The sequence below is a fragment of the Excalfactoria chinensis genome, chromosome 1 (genome assembly GCF_039878825.1).
Source record: "Excalfactoria chinensis isolate bCotChi1 chromosome 1, bCotChi1.hap2, whole genome shotgun sequence".
Lineage (NCBI taxonomy): Eukaryota > Metazoa > Chordata > Aves > Galliformes > Phasianidae > Excalfactoria > Excalfactoria chinensis.
The window spans coordinates 114,540,897-114,558,998 of NC_092825.1; the positions used below are offsets into that span (position 1 = coordinate 114,540,897).

General features: G+C 41.0%; 1 protein-coding gene across 1 annotated transcript in view; it reads right to left on the minus strand.

The window, feature by feature from the left end:
- The window catches only part of BEND2 (BEN domain containing 2), a 29,896-nt gene that overhangs the window by 7,845 nt on the left and 3,949 nt on the right, over positions 1-18,102 (minus strand). Inside the window, exons 2-9 of the mRNA XM_072340296.1 lie at positions 17,277-17,682; positions 8,649-8,809; positions 7,453-7,524; positions 7,197-7,271; positions 4,844-4,948; positions 2,268-2,775; positions 1,080-1,280; positions 316-437 (exon numbers count right to left, since the gene is read on the minus strand). Coding sequence (XP_072196397.1) covers positions 316-437; positions 1,080-1,280; positions 2,268-2,775; positions 4,844-4,948; positions 7,197-7,271; positions 7,453-7,524; positions 8,649-8,809; positions 17,277-17,682 — 1,650 coding nt within the window. The remainder of the gene's footprint in view (positions 1-315; positions 438-1,079; positions 1,281-2,267; positions 2,776-4,843; positions 4,949-7,196; positions 7,272-7,452; positions 7,525-8,648; positions 8,810-17,276; positions 17,683-18,102) is intronic.

Here is an 18,102-nt window from a genome sequence, read left to right on the forward strand (position 1 = left end):
TTACGTGCTCAAGCTCACAATCAAATCTGATGCTACTCATGGGCAACATTTATAGCACTTTCCTTTTAGTATCTTATGTCAATGCATCTCTTGTTGACTGAAGTCTGGAAACAGCAAGAAGGCAATGTGAGGAATATGCTTCCAGTATTCCTCACATGGAGTTACTGCTGCAAACGGCAAACACATGCTAAACAATGCAAAATATGGAACCCAAAGAATTACCATTTAGAGCGCTCAAAAGATGAGTCAAATAATTAATTTTACATGGAAACACAAAATTAGTACTTAATAAATTATCACTTTCAGACAACTTACTTGGTTTATTTTTGTTTCAGAGTGCAAACAGCGGATCATAGCATTGACATGTGTGATACAGGTTTTCCAGTCTTTTCCATATTCACTCAAATCATAGTTTGGAAAGTTAGCTGCAAGAAATTCTGTGTATAAAATGTACAAAATTTATTAAGATTTGTGATAAGAAAACAGTATTTTAAAGTCTTCTGCTTTAAAAAGAAGAGATGGCTCAGAATTGCTTGATGTTTACTCTTCTCCATTTAAGAGCTTTGTAGTTCTAGCTTTTATTAAAAAGAGATGGGAAGCTCAATTTCATAGTGCTACTTAGCTTCAAAACAGAAGAGGTATACTAACATCTCTTTGATGTGATTCAATAATGCTTTTACTATGAAATAATTTGTGGTAGAATTAGGAAAAAGATGTAATTTATTGTACAAACTCTTTTTAAAAGCAGACTGAGTAGTGCTGATGCTGCAACTACATAACATGGTCTCTGCAACCTGCCAGCTTTTAGGTAGAAAACGAGGAAATGCATGGGTTCACACATATGTGCTACAGGATATCAAGTAAATGGCCTGATAACATTAAAAAAAGAAAATAAATTAAAAGTCCTCCCACCTTCACCACTTCTCAAACAAACAAGTATATTCACAACAGTGTTTAGCAGTTGAGAAGTTGCTGGACAACAACTATGATTATCCTTGAGAAAAGGACACATTCTACATTAAAAATTCAGATAAGTACCAAGTAGAACATAAGTCTGTGTATTTTGAACGGTATCATACCTCTTATGGCAGCCATTTTATTAGGATCCAGTGAACACCACCCTTGTGTACTTGCTCCTACAACGCTACATAATAAAACTTCCTTGGGGAACAATACACGAACTAAGTAGCGGGCTGCATACTTCGGTTTAGTCTTTTGCCGAGCTTTCATCAAATAGTTTCCAAGAACTTTCACATTTCTCACTGGGTCACCAACATATTCTTTTGTAAAACAAAACCAAAGAAATTATTCTTTAAAAATAAATATATACGTATTACAGAGCCACTAAGGTTGGAAAAAAAATCTCTATGATCAGCTAGTCCAGCCATCCACCTCCCACCAATACTGCCCACTAAACCACATCCCTGATTATACTTGTACCCATGTACTCTTTCCTTAAACACCTCCATCACCTCCCTGGGCAGCCTGCTCCAGTGCCTCAGCACTGTTTCTGAGAAGAAATTCAACCTAATGCTTCTGTGAGAATCTCCTGTGGTGCAACTTGAGGCCACTCCCTCTTATTCCATCGCTATTACCTGGGAGACACCTCACCGCAATCCCCTTTCAGGCAGTTCTAGAGAGCAATAAGGTCTCCCTTGAGCTTCCTGTAAGCTCTCCCAAGCCTCCTATATATACATATTTTTAAATATACTGCTTACAGTAACGCGATAATGTAAAGAATTCATCATTTTCTATGAAATACAGTATTTTGAAAGAAACCAAACACTGGAGGAAAGAAGAGATTTTCCAAATAACAACATTCTGTAAGGAGAGAACAGGTACTTCCTTCACACATATCAGGTAATGGAGGCATATGCCTCAACTTTACAGGCAGTTGTGTTTTTTGAAACATGCATAGTACAGATGTATTACTCATAATACACACAACTAAGATAGTTTACATCAAGAATACTAAGAGAGGTAAGGGCTTAGTCTCATAAATAACCCAAAGGCTTGTCTTAGTCTGTGTAACAGCATACACACTGCACAGAGGCTTTTAATTAATTCCCAGCATATTAAACATTCCTAAGACCTTAATTTCAAGAATTCTAAACACTATTCCATCATAAAAGTGCTTGTAAAGCAGTCAATTTTACTTCTTTATGTTTCTTAAATAATGATGAATAGATTTCTCGAAGCAGAATTTTTTTACACTAGCAGCAATTTTTTAGCCTACACACCTGCATATTTATTACAAAGAAACTCACCAAAGCTTGGATGGATGGAGACTGATGAAGATGGCACTTCTTTACTAATGCTCACACTCCCAGATGCATCTCCGTAGTCTACCATGACTGCTTCATTTCCCAAGCCTGTTTCAGATGGTGCTGGCATCACTGATGATGATGCTGGAGACGCAGTGTTGACAGTACTTTCAAGAGTAGCTGAAAGATCTGGTTGAGGAAGAAGGTCAGGGATGCTGTCAGCTGCTGTAAACTGTGAATGCAAGGAATGTGTAGAAACTATGGTGGGGAGTGGAGGGCTCTGCCTAAGAACAGGCTCCTGAGATTCAAGTTTAATAGTCTGTTGAACACTACTTGTTGTGGAATTGACCTGAACATGGCTATTTTGTAAAGCAGCCCTTATGACTGGGTTATGCCTTCCTCGGCCTGATGAAGAGAGACGAAGTCTTGAATCCCTTTCCATAGATTTTTGTACTCTTACTCTTCCTTGGGGCAAATGACTGGAACTTCTGTATATAAATCCGACTGGTTTCTGTAAATGTGATTCAGAAAACAATAAAAAGGTTAAATTAGATACATCTGATCTTTCACAAACCAAGAAGAACACAGTTTAATAATTATGCTATTGGCAATAGACTGCCGCAGAATCAAAAAATAGATGAGGCTGGAAGGAACATCTGGGTCCATCTGGTCCAACGTGTGCTCAAGTAGTGACATCCAGAGTAGGTTGTCCAGGACCATGTCCAGACATCTTCTGAAGATCTCCAAGGAGGAGACCCTACAGCCATTCTGGGCAGCCTGAGTCAGTGCTCATCACCGACTCATCAGTAAAGAATCCCTCTGTCATTTCAGTTAGTGCTCACTGCCTCTTGTCCTGTCATTGCGCAACAGTGAAAAGAGTCTGGCTCCATCTCCTTTGCATCCTGCCTTCAAAAACTTACACGCACAGATGAGATGCCCTCCCTGTCTTCTCTTCTCCAGGCTGAAGATTCCCAGTTTTCTCAGGCTCTCCTCATAGGAGAGTGTCTGCTCCCTTCATCACTTTTGTGTCTCAGTGTTGGGCTTCTCCCAGCATGTCCACATACTTCTTGTGCTGGGGGAGCCCCGAACTGGTCACAGTAGTCCAGTACTCTTCACTAAAGTAATTCAACTTTGTCAGGAAACCAACACTATTCTTCTCTCTTCTACTCTCATTTTTAGGTCAGACATTAAGCATTTAACCTGTCAGTCATCTTCTACCCAAGCTGTCTCTTCATCATTTGCTTGCTAGCCAAAGGCATTCAATATCCAGATCTTGTTTGCAGTGGTGGACTCCATAGTAAATAAAACAGGTAGAGATGGCTTGAGCTTACTGTTACCTGCAGTCCTTTCATTATAAAAAACATGAACCCTAAGACATACAACCGATTTCAAAACCAGCCAATGAATAGGAGTTAATAAATACAGATGATGTGTTGTTTTTTTTGTTGTTGTTGTTAGATCAGAGGTCTGAACATATTCTACATATTCTATTCTATACTTTCCTGAAAGTTTGTCAATTTCACCAACTAAAAAAAAATGTAGTGCTTGACCACAAAACTCCTTACTTACATCCTTAACCCATGGCAGATGTAACAATATACAGCTATAAAAACTGAAAGCATTCCCAATGATTTTAAAGAGGAAATGCAGAACATCTTGTAGTGGCTGACAACAAGTTTGTTCCATGAATCTTCCATGTTTGGATGACTGGACAGTACAAGCTTGGACAACAACAACAACACTTTCCCAAATAAAATGTAATACGTTATTAGATACTAACATACACAAGACCATCATCACTTTTACTCCCCCTTGATGCAAAAAACCTTACTGATCTCTTGACATTTCTTGACACCAGAATCACTTCTGCCACATTAAAAACTTTGCAATATTGTTCACAAAGAAAGGTAATCAGAGAATAAATGAACTTCTTCAAAAATTACCTGCTTTCCCCTCTAGAAAGTATGTGTATGCAGTCACAAGTACTAATACTCTGTCTCTTAAGTTAACAGGATTAACCAGGTAAGAACAAAGTGGATAATGCACTCAGTAGTGCGTCTCTTAAAAATCCCGAAGAAAAGATATTTTATTAGAAAAAATATAATTCTGTATTGTAGTGGAGATGACAACACACTGTAGATATCAAAAATCTATTAGCTAACAGAACCAGCCTGTGTGGATTCTGTGATGCATAAACTCTCCTCTAATCCCAGAAACCAACAAGACAGTACACTGTTGGGTAAAGCAGTAACATCAATATACGCAAGTGTAAGAGAACCTAGAGAATTCCTTCCTGTTCTTTACAATGCAAACAGAATTTTGAAACACTCACGGTGTTGCCCTGAATTTGAAGGAGGACACTGGCAGTTCTGTGACCAGTGGTCAGTAACAACACAGAAGATTATTCATGACATATAATGAGAAATCTAAGTCAAATTAATTGAAATGGAATCCACACCTACTAATTTGCTACTGATTTTCTTCTTAGTAACAGAAAAGGATTTTACTTTTTTAATAGGCATCCAAAGAAATGAAGGAATTTTAGCCAAAAGTGAATTTCTCATCTCTACAATACTCACAGGTTTGAGTAACAGTGGCCTGGCACAAGTATGCTGCATTTCTGAGACCTTTCGATGAAGCAGGTCAAGTTTTTTATCCAGTTTCTGAATGGAATCGTACATGGCCTGATAACAAAAGTAGAGGTGAAAACAGGATTGTTTCTCAAGAGCCCAACTTACATCTGAAGAAATCAAGAGAGTTCCATTAAATCAAGAGTTCCATTAAAGGCAAAATTCTCTCCCTGAAAAGGGGCAAAATTAGAAAATAATAAATAACTTCTGTAAGTAAATTAAAGAGCAATTTACACATAACATGTAAATAGCAATGGTAAACATCACAGTAAAAATATTCTCAGAGAAGCCCACTCCTCCTGCTACATTAACATGGTTGGCACTCACAGGTTGTTCTTCCTGCTTCTGTCATTTGTTTTATTTTGTCTCACATTCCACGGAATCAATATCTCACCACTCTTTCAGAGAAGAAATTGTTCCTTATATCCAACCTGAACCCCTGCTGGTGCAACTTGAGGCCATTTCCTCTCATCCTATCACTGCTAACTGGGAGAAGAGGCCAACTCCCACCTCACCACAGCTTCCTTTCAGGAGTTGTGGAGATCGACAAGGTCTCTCTTGACCCTCCTCATCTCCAGACTGAACAGCTGCCTTAACCACTCTCCATAATAAGATGTATGTTCCAGACTCTTCACCATCTTCACTGCTCTTCTTTGGACATGCTCCAGGACCTCAGTGTCTTTCTTATAATGAGATGCCCAAAGGTACAGGCAATCTCTAAAGTAAGCTAGGTGTTATGATATAGTATTTAAATCCATAGTAAAGTTGCAAGTACACAGGTCAAAGGCTCACAGGTAGTCACTGAAAGTCTCCACATCATTAATGGGAAACACATTTAGAACAATACTGTCTGTAAAGCTCCTAATTGGAATTTAATCTGATCAAGAATGTCAAAGACAACAAGAAGAGGTTCTAGAAGCACACATATAACCAAACTAAAATTAGGAAAAATGTGAGTCCACTGCTAAATGACACAGGGGTCATCATTACACGAGGAAGGGAGAAGACAGAAGCACTGAAAGCCTTCTTTGCCTTAGACTTTAGTAATCCCAGTTCCAGAGTCCAGGGGAAAGACAAGGGAAAGAAGACATCTTGGTGGAAGAGGATCAGTTCAGTGAACACTTAAGCAAACTGGACATTTGTAAGTTCATAGACCCTGATGGGATGCAGCTTTAAGTGCAAAGAAAGCTCATGGATGTCACTGCAAGACCACTCTGGATATTGTTGACCAATCATGGCAACCAGAAGAAGTGCCCAATGACTGAAGGAAAGTAAACATCACTCCTGTCTTCAAGAAGGGCAAGAAAAAGGACCCAAGAAACAACAGGTCAATCAGCCACACATCAGTCTGCAGGAAAGGTTATGGAGTAGCTAATCCTGGAAAACATTTCCAGGCACACAAAGGACAATAAAATAACCGAGACTAATCACTCATCACTGGTTCACCATGCTTGGCCAACTTCTGCAATGAAATGACCAACCTGATGGGTAAGGGGAGATTACTGGCTGCCTGGTATTCAGTAAGGCCTCCATTATTCCTAAATTCATCATAAACAAGCTCTTGTATGGGCAGTGAGACTGGAAATCAGCTAAACAATCAAGTCTAGAGGTAGTGTGATCTGTGGTTCAAAGTCAAATGGGAGACCAGTAGGTATTAGTGCACCCACAAAAGTCAATAGAAGGTTCTGAGAGTTGTTAATTATATATGAACCTAAGGACATTTACTGGACATTGATACTTAGTTACAAGCCACTCACAATTATCCTCTCTAAAGCATGGCCTGTCACGTGAACCTCTTTCACTCTATGGAGTACTTCAACCTCAGAGTCAGGTAAGCACTCTTCTGAATAAGGGATGGTCTTAATTTTCAGTACAGCGATATTCAAATTTATCAGATACTTTTTCAGTAATCAATATAAAAAAAACTCGCCAAAACAAAACTACTAAGATTTTGGGACATTTCTGGCAAGCCTGGTACCTACAAAAGCTGGGCAGTGGCAACAATCAGATCTTTCCCATTACTGTAAAGGTCCTCAAAATACTGTAAAGGTCCTCACAATAAATTATTTTGTATTAAAGCTTAAGATTTGAAAAATATTCGTGTCAGTTTTATGAAGAGCACAGAGTAAAAAGAAACAGATTATTGTCTCATTGAAAACACCACAGTGAAGTGAAGGTTTAACAATTTCAGTGGACAACTGGAAAGCCTGAAGCCTCAGGTTACCAAATAGGTTTAAGCATCATTAGAGGGAGGACAGAGGGGAAAAAGAAAAAAGAAAAAGAAAAAAAAAGAGAGAGATACCTGGCAATAACTTAGAACTTCTGTGAGAGTTTTCTGCTGATCGCCAATGCAGGAAGCTTCGGATACAACACTCCCCTTTTGCAATAAGATAGAAGGAAAAAGAAGTTTAAGTCAGCAATACATACACAGCCTTAGGTCATCACATAAAGTCAACATATCCCACCTTCAAACATCACATACTCTTTTAGTCTATCCTAAAACATGCATCACCAAGACAACTTTTCATTGTCAGTCAAACAAAAGAAAGTTAACTTACGCATTCATAATCTGGTTCATACTCATAAATTACACTCTCACTGTCTTCGTATTCTCCTTCACTGGTTCTTACCTGGGAAAAGACAGAAATAACTTGAAATGTAAAAAAAATGATAGAGAGATCCAACCCAGACACTTTCCATTGTAGCTACATTCTCTCCCTGGCTACAGAAGGGCCTGAGGCAGTCAGATTTAACAAAGACATCTTATTCATGAGCCTATAGTAAAGTCGTATGAATACTCAGCTCACCTTTATTTTAAGAATGCTGCATTCTTCTTTAAAATAAACCTCTTGCATATTAATAACAATATGTGTTTTTAATAGGTTATGCTAAGGCCAGAATCTTCTCATCTAGCTATACAGGTGCAGCTCCTGCTATACAGTTATACAGTAATATAGTTAATGATATACTATTTATCCAGGCTTATGTAAGATGCATACAGATACTGTAAAAATGTCATTTGCAAACTAAAAGAAGCGGTCTCATACTTGAAAGGCATTGCATGAAAACTCCTTTTAGATGGGGATCAACAGTGCCACCACCCGGACAATGATGATGTTTCTCTTTTACTGGATAGAAGCAGATCCCATCCATTATACAAGATGGTGTTTGTGTCTACTCCGCACCCCCCTCCAAACAGATAAACAAAACCACACCAAAATCTAAGCCAAAAAAAGCCACCAACAAAACCTTTAGGTCACAATTAATGAGGACTGATTTTAAAAGACAGAATTTCACTCTTTACAACAAATAGAATTATAAAAGAAAGTCCCCTGTTAAACATTAGGTGCCCCAACCTCCACAATTTAAGAGATTAGCTTTTGCATGTTGACAAGAACAAAGTTGCAGACCTGCCTCAAGATAAAAATTTACCTAATTGGTCTTTGATCAGAACTGTCCACCAGAGTGAACCCCTATTCACACCAACTTCCGACTCAGTTATCTTAAACTGCACAGAGTTATTTTTACTGCAAAATACGATCATCTATGTGAAAAATCAGACGTTCCTTTCCTGTGTACATGAGTTTCTCTAGAAAGTACAGCATCCAGCACAAGGTTTTACCCTAGCTAGGAGCTTCCAGATACAATACAGACATCATCATCAAACACACACTGAAAATGGAAGGACAAGGGATGTTTCCAGTAACACTGAAACTGGAGTCAAAACAAGGGGCTGCTGTCTGGCTACACATACCACATTCTGTCCCACTGGAGCAGGGGCAAGTCGCTTTCTTTTATTACACATGGACACAAAATCCATTTGTTCAGGGACATCACCATTCCTTTTCTGCATACTTGCAGAATGGCTCTTCTGTGATTCCACTTGTTCAGCCAGGACCAATAAGCCTTCACTTCCTGGAAAAGGGGAGAAGAAACAAGGAACATCAGTGGCTTTTTCCCTCTGAAATGAGCATTTGATTATGAAAGCACGCACAGTCACTTAAAGACAACAGCTACAAAAACAAAGACAAAAACTAACCATGCCTTTCAACTGCTTGGTTATCTGAAATGTTCAATCCTCAGCTTCCCCTTTCCCACCCTTACAGGGCCTCCCTTCTGTAGTTCTGCCACTGAAACACTGCACAACGAAAAAGATCAGCTCCAGGTATGCATACCTGTGTTCTAGCGTAGGTCAGGGATTCCCAAGTACAAACTAGCCACAAGCAGTTCACAAAATGGCTCCACCTCAATATGTGGGCCTGGCACACAGTTAAAAAACAGCACCACTGCTACAACAGCAACATTCGAGCAACTGGAAATGATAACCTTTTCCAACACCCTGCTCACAATGAGGACATTAGCATTTCTGTCCTCTGCTGGCCTGTTCCCTGCCAAGCAACTGCAGTCACCTGACTTACACACTGTACAACCTGTTTCAAAGAAAGGAAAGAGGTGAGGAAAAAGTCATTGCTGCGTTAACAAAACAATGAGAGAAAGGGACTCTACACAATTGTTTCTGTGCTATGGAACTTATAGCACTTTCACATATACACTTTTCACATATAGCACTTTCAAATCCCACAGGATTGCCAGACCTGTCTTTTAAGGGACCTGAAGGACGTTAATGGATTCTCACAGTTCATGCAGAAAAAACATCTTCTAAAATTGTTCACAAAAGTCCATCACTTACAGGTTTGTACCTCAGACTTTCAGGAAAGAGCTATGGCAGCTCATTAAAAAGAAGCAAATGAAAACAATTTTGTGAGAAAATAAAGGGTAAACTATACAGCTAGGAACTGGCAGAATAAAGGACATTAAAAAATGAAAGAAGTTGAAGAAGCTATCCAGGACTTTATGAAGAACAAGACCTGGCATAAAAAGGCAAAACTAAGTCTCTACATGGATGCCCCCTCCCTGGAAGCATTTAAGACCAGGCTGGATGAGGCTTTGAGCAGCCTGGTCTAGTGGGAAGTGTCCCTGCCTATAGCAGGGGGCTGGAACTAGATGATCTTAAAGGTCCCTTCCAACCCAAACCATTCTGCGATCACAGAAATGCAGGGGGTGAAAACCATTTCAAACTGAATGAGAACAAGTTAAAAATATCAAAAAGCAAAAGGAACTGCTTGACTTTTATGCACTAGAAGAGAAAGGGCTGGGACACATAAAGATAGTAATATGTTCAGTCTTGTTTAAAAAAAAAATACACGAAGAGCCCCAACAAATGCAAATGCAGCAATGCTGGCGGAAGGTGAGAGATAAAGAGACAATGGTGTCAAGTTGTGCCAGGGGAGGATCAGGTTAGATGTCAGGAAAAAATTCTTCTCATAAAGAGCAGTGATACATTGGCACAGGCTGCCCAGGGAGGTGGTGGAGTCACCGTCCCTGGAGAGGTCCAAGAACTGTGTGGATGTGGCACTGAGGGATGTGGTTAGTGGGCATGGAGTGATGGGTTTGTGGTTGGACTAAATGATCATAGCAGTCTTTTCTAATCTCAATGATACAGTGATTCTACATATATGAAATCAGTGGTAGCTAGACTACTGTGGGTAGCATGAGCTGGAATCATAACCAGCAAGAGAATTATAAAAATAATTAATAAATATTTTAAAAAATACATTTTTATTTTTATGTGAGCATTATGACCTTGTAGGAAATTACCATGCTTGCTGTGTCAACCTACAGAGTGAACACTAATTGACAGAGTATTGATGAAACCAGGCTAAGCAACAATGCAATTTAGTAAACTGTTACCTTGCACCACTGGGTTTGAACAAAGGCAGGAGTTGAACAAGTTGTTTATGTGGGCAAAGCACCTGACAGATGTGGACATGTGAGGTTTAACACCACACCTAAGCTCTGGCGATTGCAGTAACTGAGTGACGCCTGCATGGTGTGAAGGCCTCAGCACGATGTTGCTTCTTGCAGTGAGTGCAGTGTTGTCTCAGTAAAGCCGAAGTTCAGCCTTGCCTCTGTACCAAACTCTGACCTCAACACCCTCTGCCTTTAATTAACAACATAACATGCCTTGTTAAAATCAGCACACAACCTCATCAAGAATATAAATATAGCTGTCTGCCAGCGCTCATATTGAGGAGTTGCTCCATGGGCTTGGGTGCATTGGCAGTTAGCAGGGACATCGCTTTTGGTAAGAAACTGCACAGTCTTTATTTTGTGGATGACTTCTAAGCAAATTGTTAATTAATTACTGTCTAACCTTCAGATATTTAATATTAACACAGCTAGTGCATTCATTTCGCAATATCAATTCCAAATCTGTTATCTACTGCCTCATTAAACTATTATTGGCTTAGCAAAACTGTCTCAGTGAGAGTCCTTGAGAGGGCTCTGACAGGCAAACGTTGACTTGTGTGGCTACACACATAATCCTTTAGACATAAACTGTTGACGAAGTAGGACAAAGACTGGGCCTAGCTGCACCCAGAATCCTCTCCCTAAGTAGGAGAAAGCAAAGGGAGTCCTTTCTGAACCTTATGACTCAACAGGAGAGCTTCCCCAACTGTCCTTGCTTTGGATTTGTGCCCTTAATGCAACAGACCTACCTACTCAGCTCCGGTGTTTGCTCCCTTACTCAAACTACTCTATCTCTCTGTCTCTGCCACGCAGACTGAGCTAGCATTCATCTCCTAGAACTAAGCATCTCCAGAACTGAAACCCAGCGACCTGACAGTACTGTGGGACAAACACCAATGCAGGTGTGAAGACATGCTGGAAGTGGGAATGCAGGGTGCCAGGATAAATGCTCTAGCACAGTGTATACCCTGAAATAATAGGTACTTTCTGCAGACATAGGAGAATGCCAGCTTCACCTGAAGAAACATTAGGTAGCTGAGACACTTACGTTTTGAACTGTTTGCAATGATGTTAAACTAATCAGCTTCCTGATTCACTCCCCAAATTTAAACACAAATATAAAAACCTAAAGAAAAAAAAATTAAAAAACAGTGATAGTAAAAGTGATACTGAGTTTCTAGATATAAAGGAATAAGTAGAAAGCATAACAGTAGTGCTCTGCAGCAGCAGAATAATGACCTAGATCTGTATCTCAAACGATGCTGAGCTTGCTTTGCCAGCTAAATTTCCATAGGCAAGAAGATAGGAGACAAAAAATAAGAGAAACAAGTTCAGACAGACAGAGCCAGACCCAGAGAAGAGGCACTTCTCTACAACACACCAACCTAACATGGTAGTTGAATAAAAACAATCAGATCTTAGTTCGTAGTGTTAATTAAGTTCAATAGCTAAGATAGGCTTAGGTCATGTTTTGGTGTTTTGGCCGCATGTCACAATACTCTATTTCATGTCATACTAAATAAATAAATAAACATTGCCTTTTAAAGACAATCATACCTACTCATCATGGTTCCTTTGCTGATAAATACTTACTGACTTTCTGAAACCAAGATCAACAATCATCTTCGACATTTTCCTGGGCAGGATTTTTTCTCTTTATTTATTTGTTTTTAATCAGAGACAAAAAAACAGAGCAAGCCATTCAAACCATCCTCTTCCTTTCCCCAAACATGTTCTTCATCACAGATGTACAAAAAATTTACAAAAAACTATCATCAAATAGCAGGCTAAGGAAATTAAATCCAAAAGCACCTAATAACACCGGGAAACTAAGATGTGTGGGACACTACTGAACAGAAACAGTGATAAGAACCTCTATTAACAGGCTGGGAAAAAGAAGTAGTAAATAACTTAACTACAGTCATATTCTTTGCTAATTTAGCAATACTGCTGCTGGAAGACACAATCTGAAGAGCTATGATTGAGTTTTGTCTGAGCCAATGGAAAACCGGACAAGGTTTCTGAGAGCCTTAGATACTAAAAGAACAACAGTGAATTAATAATAATAATAATCAAAGGCTGCTCAGAGCTAGTATTTTACTACTCTGAATATTCACCTTACTACTGCTGCACACTGCTATCAGCAATGCTCCTCTCGGTTGTTAACCTAGAAGCTGCATCTTCTACATTATGTTTCTTTATGTCATTTGCTTTCCAAATCCTTTTCCTAAGTGCTAATCATTTGCTAACTCATTTCTTGGTATGCACAATAAAGTCTTTCTTTAAACAAAGTAATATTTCAGCGGGATTGCTATTAATAAGGATCTCTCAGTTAGTAACACCCTCTTATTTTTAAATGCGCTGCCAAATGATTTCTATAAAGTAGCTTTCAAATAAAACATGTTTTAAAGACAGGTTACACAACAATGACACGTTAAAGACAGAAGCACTGAAAATACAGCATTAAAATGACCTACTAATCACCAAAGAAAATGAAGTGCAACTACCATATGTAAGTTGAGCCACATGATTAACATTACTGTTCACTTTAAAATCTTGTTCTACTGACATGCAGCTTCCTATTTTCTCCATCTTGTATTTCAGAATTGTCAATATGCTTCAACATCATCCTCAACACACATAGGTTTGTAATCTACTAGCAAATGAAGAAAGACAAACAGGTTAAGACTAGACACAATTCTGCATATCAGATGACAACAACTCATATCATACTCATATCATGCCTAGCATTATCCCAGCTCTACCAAAAGCAAACAGTTTCACTTTAGCATTTAAGTATGAGGTCACTTACAAACATATGTATTGAGGCTGTAATGCACACTAGAAAGAAAATGGCTTACTGTTACTGGCAGGATTTCTAGAAGTATCAGCACCGAACTCCTCCTACAGTATCCTCCTTCAACACTAACAAGCACTTTTGAAAACCCCACCATTTACATTAAAGTATTCAATGGAGAAAGACATGGTAATTTGCTTTTGACATTTTACTTCTACTTACTACACTCCAAAGAAATCGGAATGCTAATTGTAACTCAACATCTGGCGTTCAGGTCAAACAAAACATCAGCTCCCAATGAGATACTGTGCAGAAACACTGAATGGTAAGCCTACAGTAGCATTTATTTATTTATTTCCTCTGAGTAACCATATCAAGTCAAGAAAAACCATCCTTGTTTCAGAGTAACTATATTACAGCTAGACTTGGCTTTTGGAGGAGAGCAAGGGAGCAGAATTCATTCTTGAAAAACAAATTAAAGGAAGGAATCATATTGTGAAGTACTGAACTAAGCTAGGAAATACAACTTAAATTCAGCTACCACGCACAGATAATGACACTCTTTAGTGATATGAACATGTCATATTTAACACAGGATCTCTATCCCATTCGGTGTACAATATGGAATGAGCTCCAGGAATAAATCAGAGCTGCACAGTTTTAACAGTGCCCTCCTTCCTTACTCTTACGCAAATAATTCACTCCAAATCCTGCTCCCTTCCCTTTGTTCCAGGTATTTAATTACAAGTCACTCATTTTTTGTTGTTACTGTTGACCATCATTTGGTATTCTACATACTTTGAGAGTTAATTGAGTCACAATAAGAGCATCAACAGTGAAAAGGGTGTGAATAGAACACCTTTTCTCCTAGACTTTCCAGTTTTCTCAGCAAATATGTTTTGCCAATATAGCCCAGTCATTTCTCAATAGAAACTGAAGGATAAGCGAATTTCTTGGTACAACTTGATACAACTTCTTACTTGTAAAAAAAAATAAATTAAAAAACCTCTGAATGCTTCCTAGAACTGCTTACCTCGAATAACTAGTTAAATTAGAATCACAGAATCACCTATGTTGGAAAAGACCTCCAAGATCATCCAGTCCAACCATCCACATACCACCAATATTTCCTGCTAAACCATGTCCCTTACTACAACATCTAAACGTTTCTTGAACATCTCCAACGGACAGTGACTCAACCACCTCTCTGGGCAGTTCCAGTGCTTTCCAGTTCCTGTTCCAGTGCCTGATCCCTATTTTGGTGAAGGATTTTTTTCCTAATATCCAACATGATTATGCATATTAAACACACAAACACATTATGAACCTTCTATGTTATAAAATAAACTGAAGAATCAAAGCACGCAAATGACCAATTAACACCACTTTAACACGTATTTGGTAAGATTTCCAAATTTTCTAGTGCATACAATTAGATGACCTCAGTTATGGCTTCTCTGGTCTGCCAGGGATCTCTCAATACAAACTGGAAGTGATTCCTTCCCTGTACTCTTCTCCATGTCCAGAAGGAAACATCTGATGGGAACACAAGTGGAAGGGTGGGGCCAAAACCTCTCAGGTAGTGAGAACACAACAGTGAAGATGAACTGAAACTGCAACCCTACTCAAAGAAAAAGGTCTAAATCCAGAGGCATTATTTTATATGTATCCTAAGTCACAAAAGAGCCAGCTGGCATTAACAAGGACTACACACAGATCCCCTCGTGCCTATGGTCCAATACTTAGACCAATATCAAAAGAAGCAAGCTAACACAAAGGACAACAGCGCCAGCCACGTCTTCCAGTGGCAGCATCAACTTATCCCACCTTCCAGCAATTACTTGTATATTAACTCAGTCTCATTGCAGACATGAGATTTTTAACATTTCTGCATACTATCATCTTGAAAGCTGTGAGCACAGAAGTGCAACCAGAACATCATTTAAGTCTGAAGACAAACTGACATACTACCCTACTACTTTTACCCTCCCCAAGCACATCACTAATTAAATAACCACATATGCTATTGAAATAAGGAAGGGCTTTTACCGAGTCAAATATTACCTACTGAATGTTCTCATTCCCTTCACAAACAGAAGCATAGATAACAGTGAGGAAGGTGACCTAAGGCTGAGGAAGCTGAAAAATACTAACAAACCATATCCTGTAACTAGTCTCTGTAACAAAGCTTCTGCTAGATACTAGCAAAATGACTAGAACTAAATCAAATTCTTCACAGAGAAGCAGATTTCATAACGATGCTTAAATATTGCACTCAGAAAAACCGGGTACTGTCCACCTCATGTAGATTCCTTCAAGTCAATACACTTCCAATAAAACTGTCCTTAATCTGAATGGTAGCTCACCTGCATAAGACAATCAGAAACAGGTAATTTAGGATGCTCTTGTCAGAATCCGTGTGACTGAATCTTGCAAGGTTAAGGCAACGGAATCCTATACTGAGCAAACACAAACTAATTGCTACAGCAAGAAGAGTAATGAAACCGTATTTCCTGTATATTTAACTTTTGTATTCAGATTGCCAAAGTGCTTGTGAGATCAAAACTCTGGGTAATGCAAGCTTCACAGGGAGGCCTCTGATGTTTGATAAGATATGAGGAGCAACAGAGGCTCTCAGTTTCCTCAGCACAAAGCAGAGGAGCTGATGGAGGCCTGATGGCGGCTGCAGCTCCTGACAGGGAGCGGAGGGGCAGCGCTGAGCTCTGCTGTGTGTGACAGCGACAGGGCCCGAGGGAACGGCATGGAGCTGTGCCAGGGGAGGGGCAGCTGGGGGGCAGGGAAAGGGGCTGCACCACAGGGCGGTGGGCATGGAACGGGATGCACAGGGCTGTGGGCACGGCCCCCAGTGCTGGAGTTCAAGGAGCATCTGGACAGCGCTCTCAGACATAGAGTTTGGTTTGGGTGGTGCTGTGTGGAGCCAGGGGTTGGACTCCGTGATCCTTGTGGGTCCCTTCCAACTTGGGATACCTTCTGTGGGTCTGTGCTAGCCCTCATACAATACATATGAGGAATAGGAACAGGACATCTTTCCTACCACTGCCGTATTCAGAGCAGTTTTTGTACTTCAGATTGCTGAGTAAGAGCAAAAACCAATCAGGAGAGCACACACCTAAGGATATGGAGATGGGCTGGACACGCACCTCATGACACTTCCCTAATGAGTACGCCAGGATTGCTGTGCTTCCTCACCACCCTACACCCAAATTGCACCTCTCTGCTCCATACTAAACAGTGACAGAGCCTCAGCTTAAGCCAAAACAGGGAGTGGCCAGTCTCCCTGGGCCACATGGTCACACCAGGACACCGGGTACCGCAACAGCTGGAACCTGTTGGATAGGCTGAGGTCTGTGAAAGCAGCGACAAGCTAAACGAGCTTCGACGTGTACGAGACTACACGAAGGTTACTCCTTTCCCCACCGCCGCTGTCACCACATCACTTTCCGAGCACTCACCGACACTCTACACGCTACCACGGCCACAGCTCAATCCCTCTAGCCTCGACCCGGGGCGCACGGAGCCGAACCCCCACCGCCTCCACCCCGAACCGCCCGTGACACTCCGCCGACGGGCAGCAGCGAGAACCAATGAGCGCGTCCCGCCGCACCGGCGTCAGCCAATAGGAAAGCGCGCGGTGGGCGTGGCTCGGCGGAGAGCGTTGCGGCCGTTGCGAACGATGAGGGAACGTACTGCGCTCTCCAGCGCCTCCCCCGCTCCTTTCCTCCCTCGGGGGGCGGCGGCCGCCGGAAGCCTTACCTGCGGCGGACATGGCGGAGGGGGCGGCGGAGCGCGGGCCCTTGATCGGCCCGGATGGGGCGGCGGAGCGGGCCGGGTCTCCGGCACGGGCAGGTGCGGCCGGAATACGGCGTTGGAAACGGAAGCGGCTTCTCCGACGTGAGCGCCGAACTGTTTCGGAGCAGTGCGGCTGCGCGCTGGGCACGGAGGCGAGCCCGGCAAACGGGAGGCGGGAGGGCGGGGCCGGAGGCGGGGCCGCCGTTCTTTTTGACGTGCGTCTGTCAGGCTGTGCTGGGAGGTGTGAGGTTGGGTTTGGAGTGTTTCTGCAGGCTGTGTGCGTGCTGCTTGCCCCACCAGTGGGAGGTGAGGTTCCAGGTGCACCCTGGGTTCTTCTTTGAAGAACCAGGCCTTGGTTCTTCAAAGACTGCTTGTTGGAAGGGAGAAATCCAGTTGCAAAGGGTTTAAACAGCTGCACAAGGTGGTACTCGCTTTACATGATGTTTTCTGACTTTATGAATGAGGTAGCGGGGCTCCTATCTTTACAGGAGTGCTTTGGGAAAGACATAACATACAAATTTCAGCCTCACCCCCCCTCCTGCATCAATGATTTCAGTGTACCAATATCTCTTCTTTCTCTTTTAATTATTTGAAATTGGCTTTGTAAATTGAGCTGTGAATAGTTTAAATATGTGGATGGCACTGGTGTAAATCTGTTGTTGCTGTGTATGGTGAGGCTGTGGGGATCTCATGGATGCAGCCAGGAGCATAAATGTGCAAAGACAAGTGATAGGAAAACAGCTTTAAAATAAAAGGGAGGAGATTTAGATTAGAGATTAGGAGACATTTT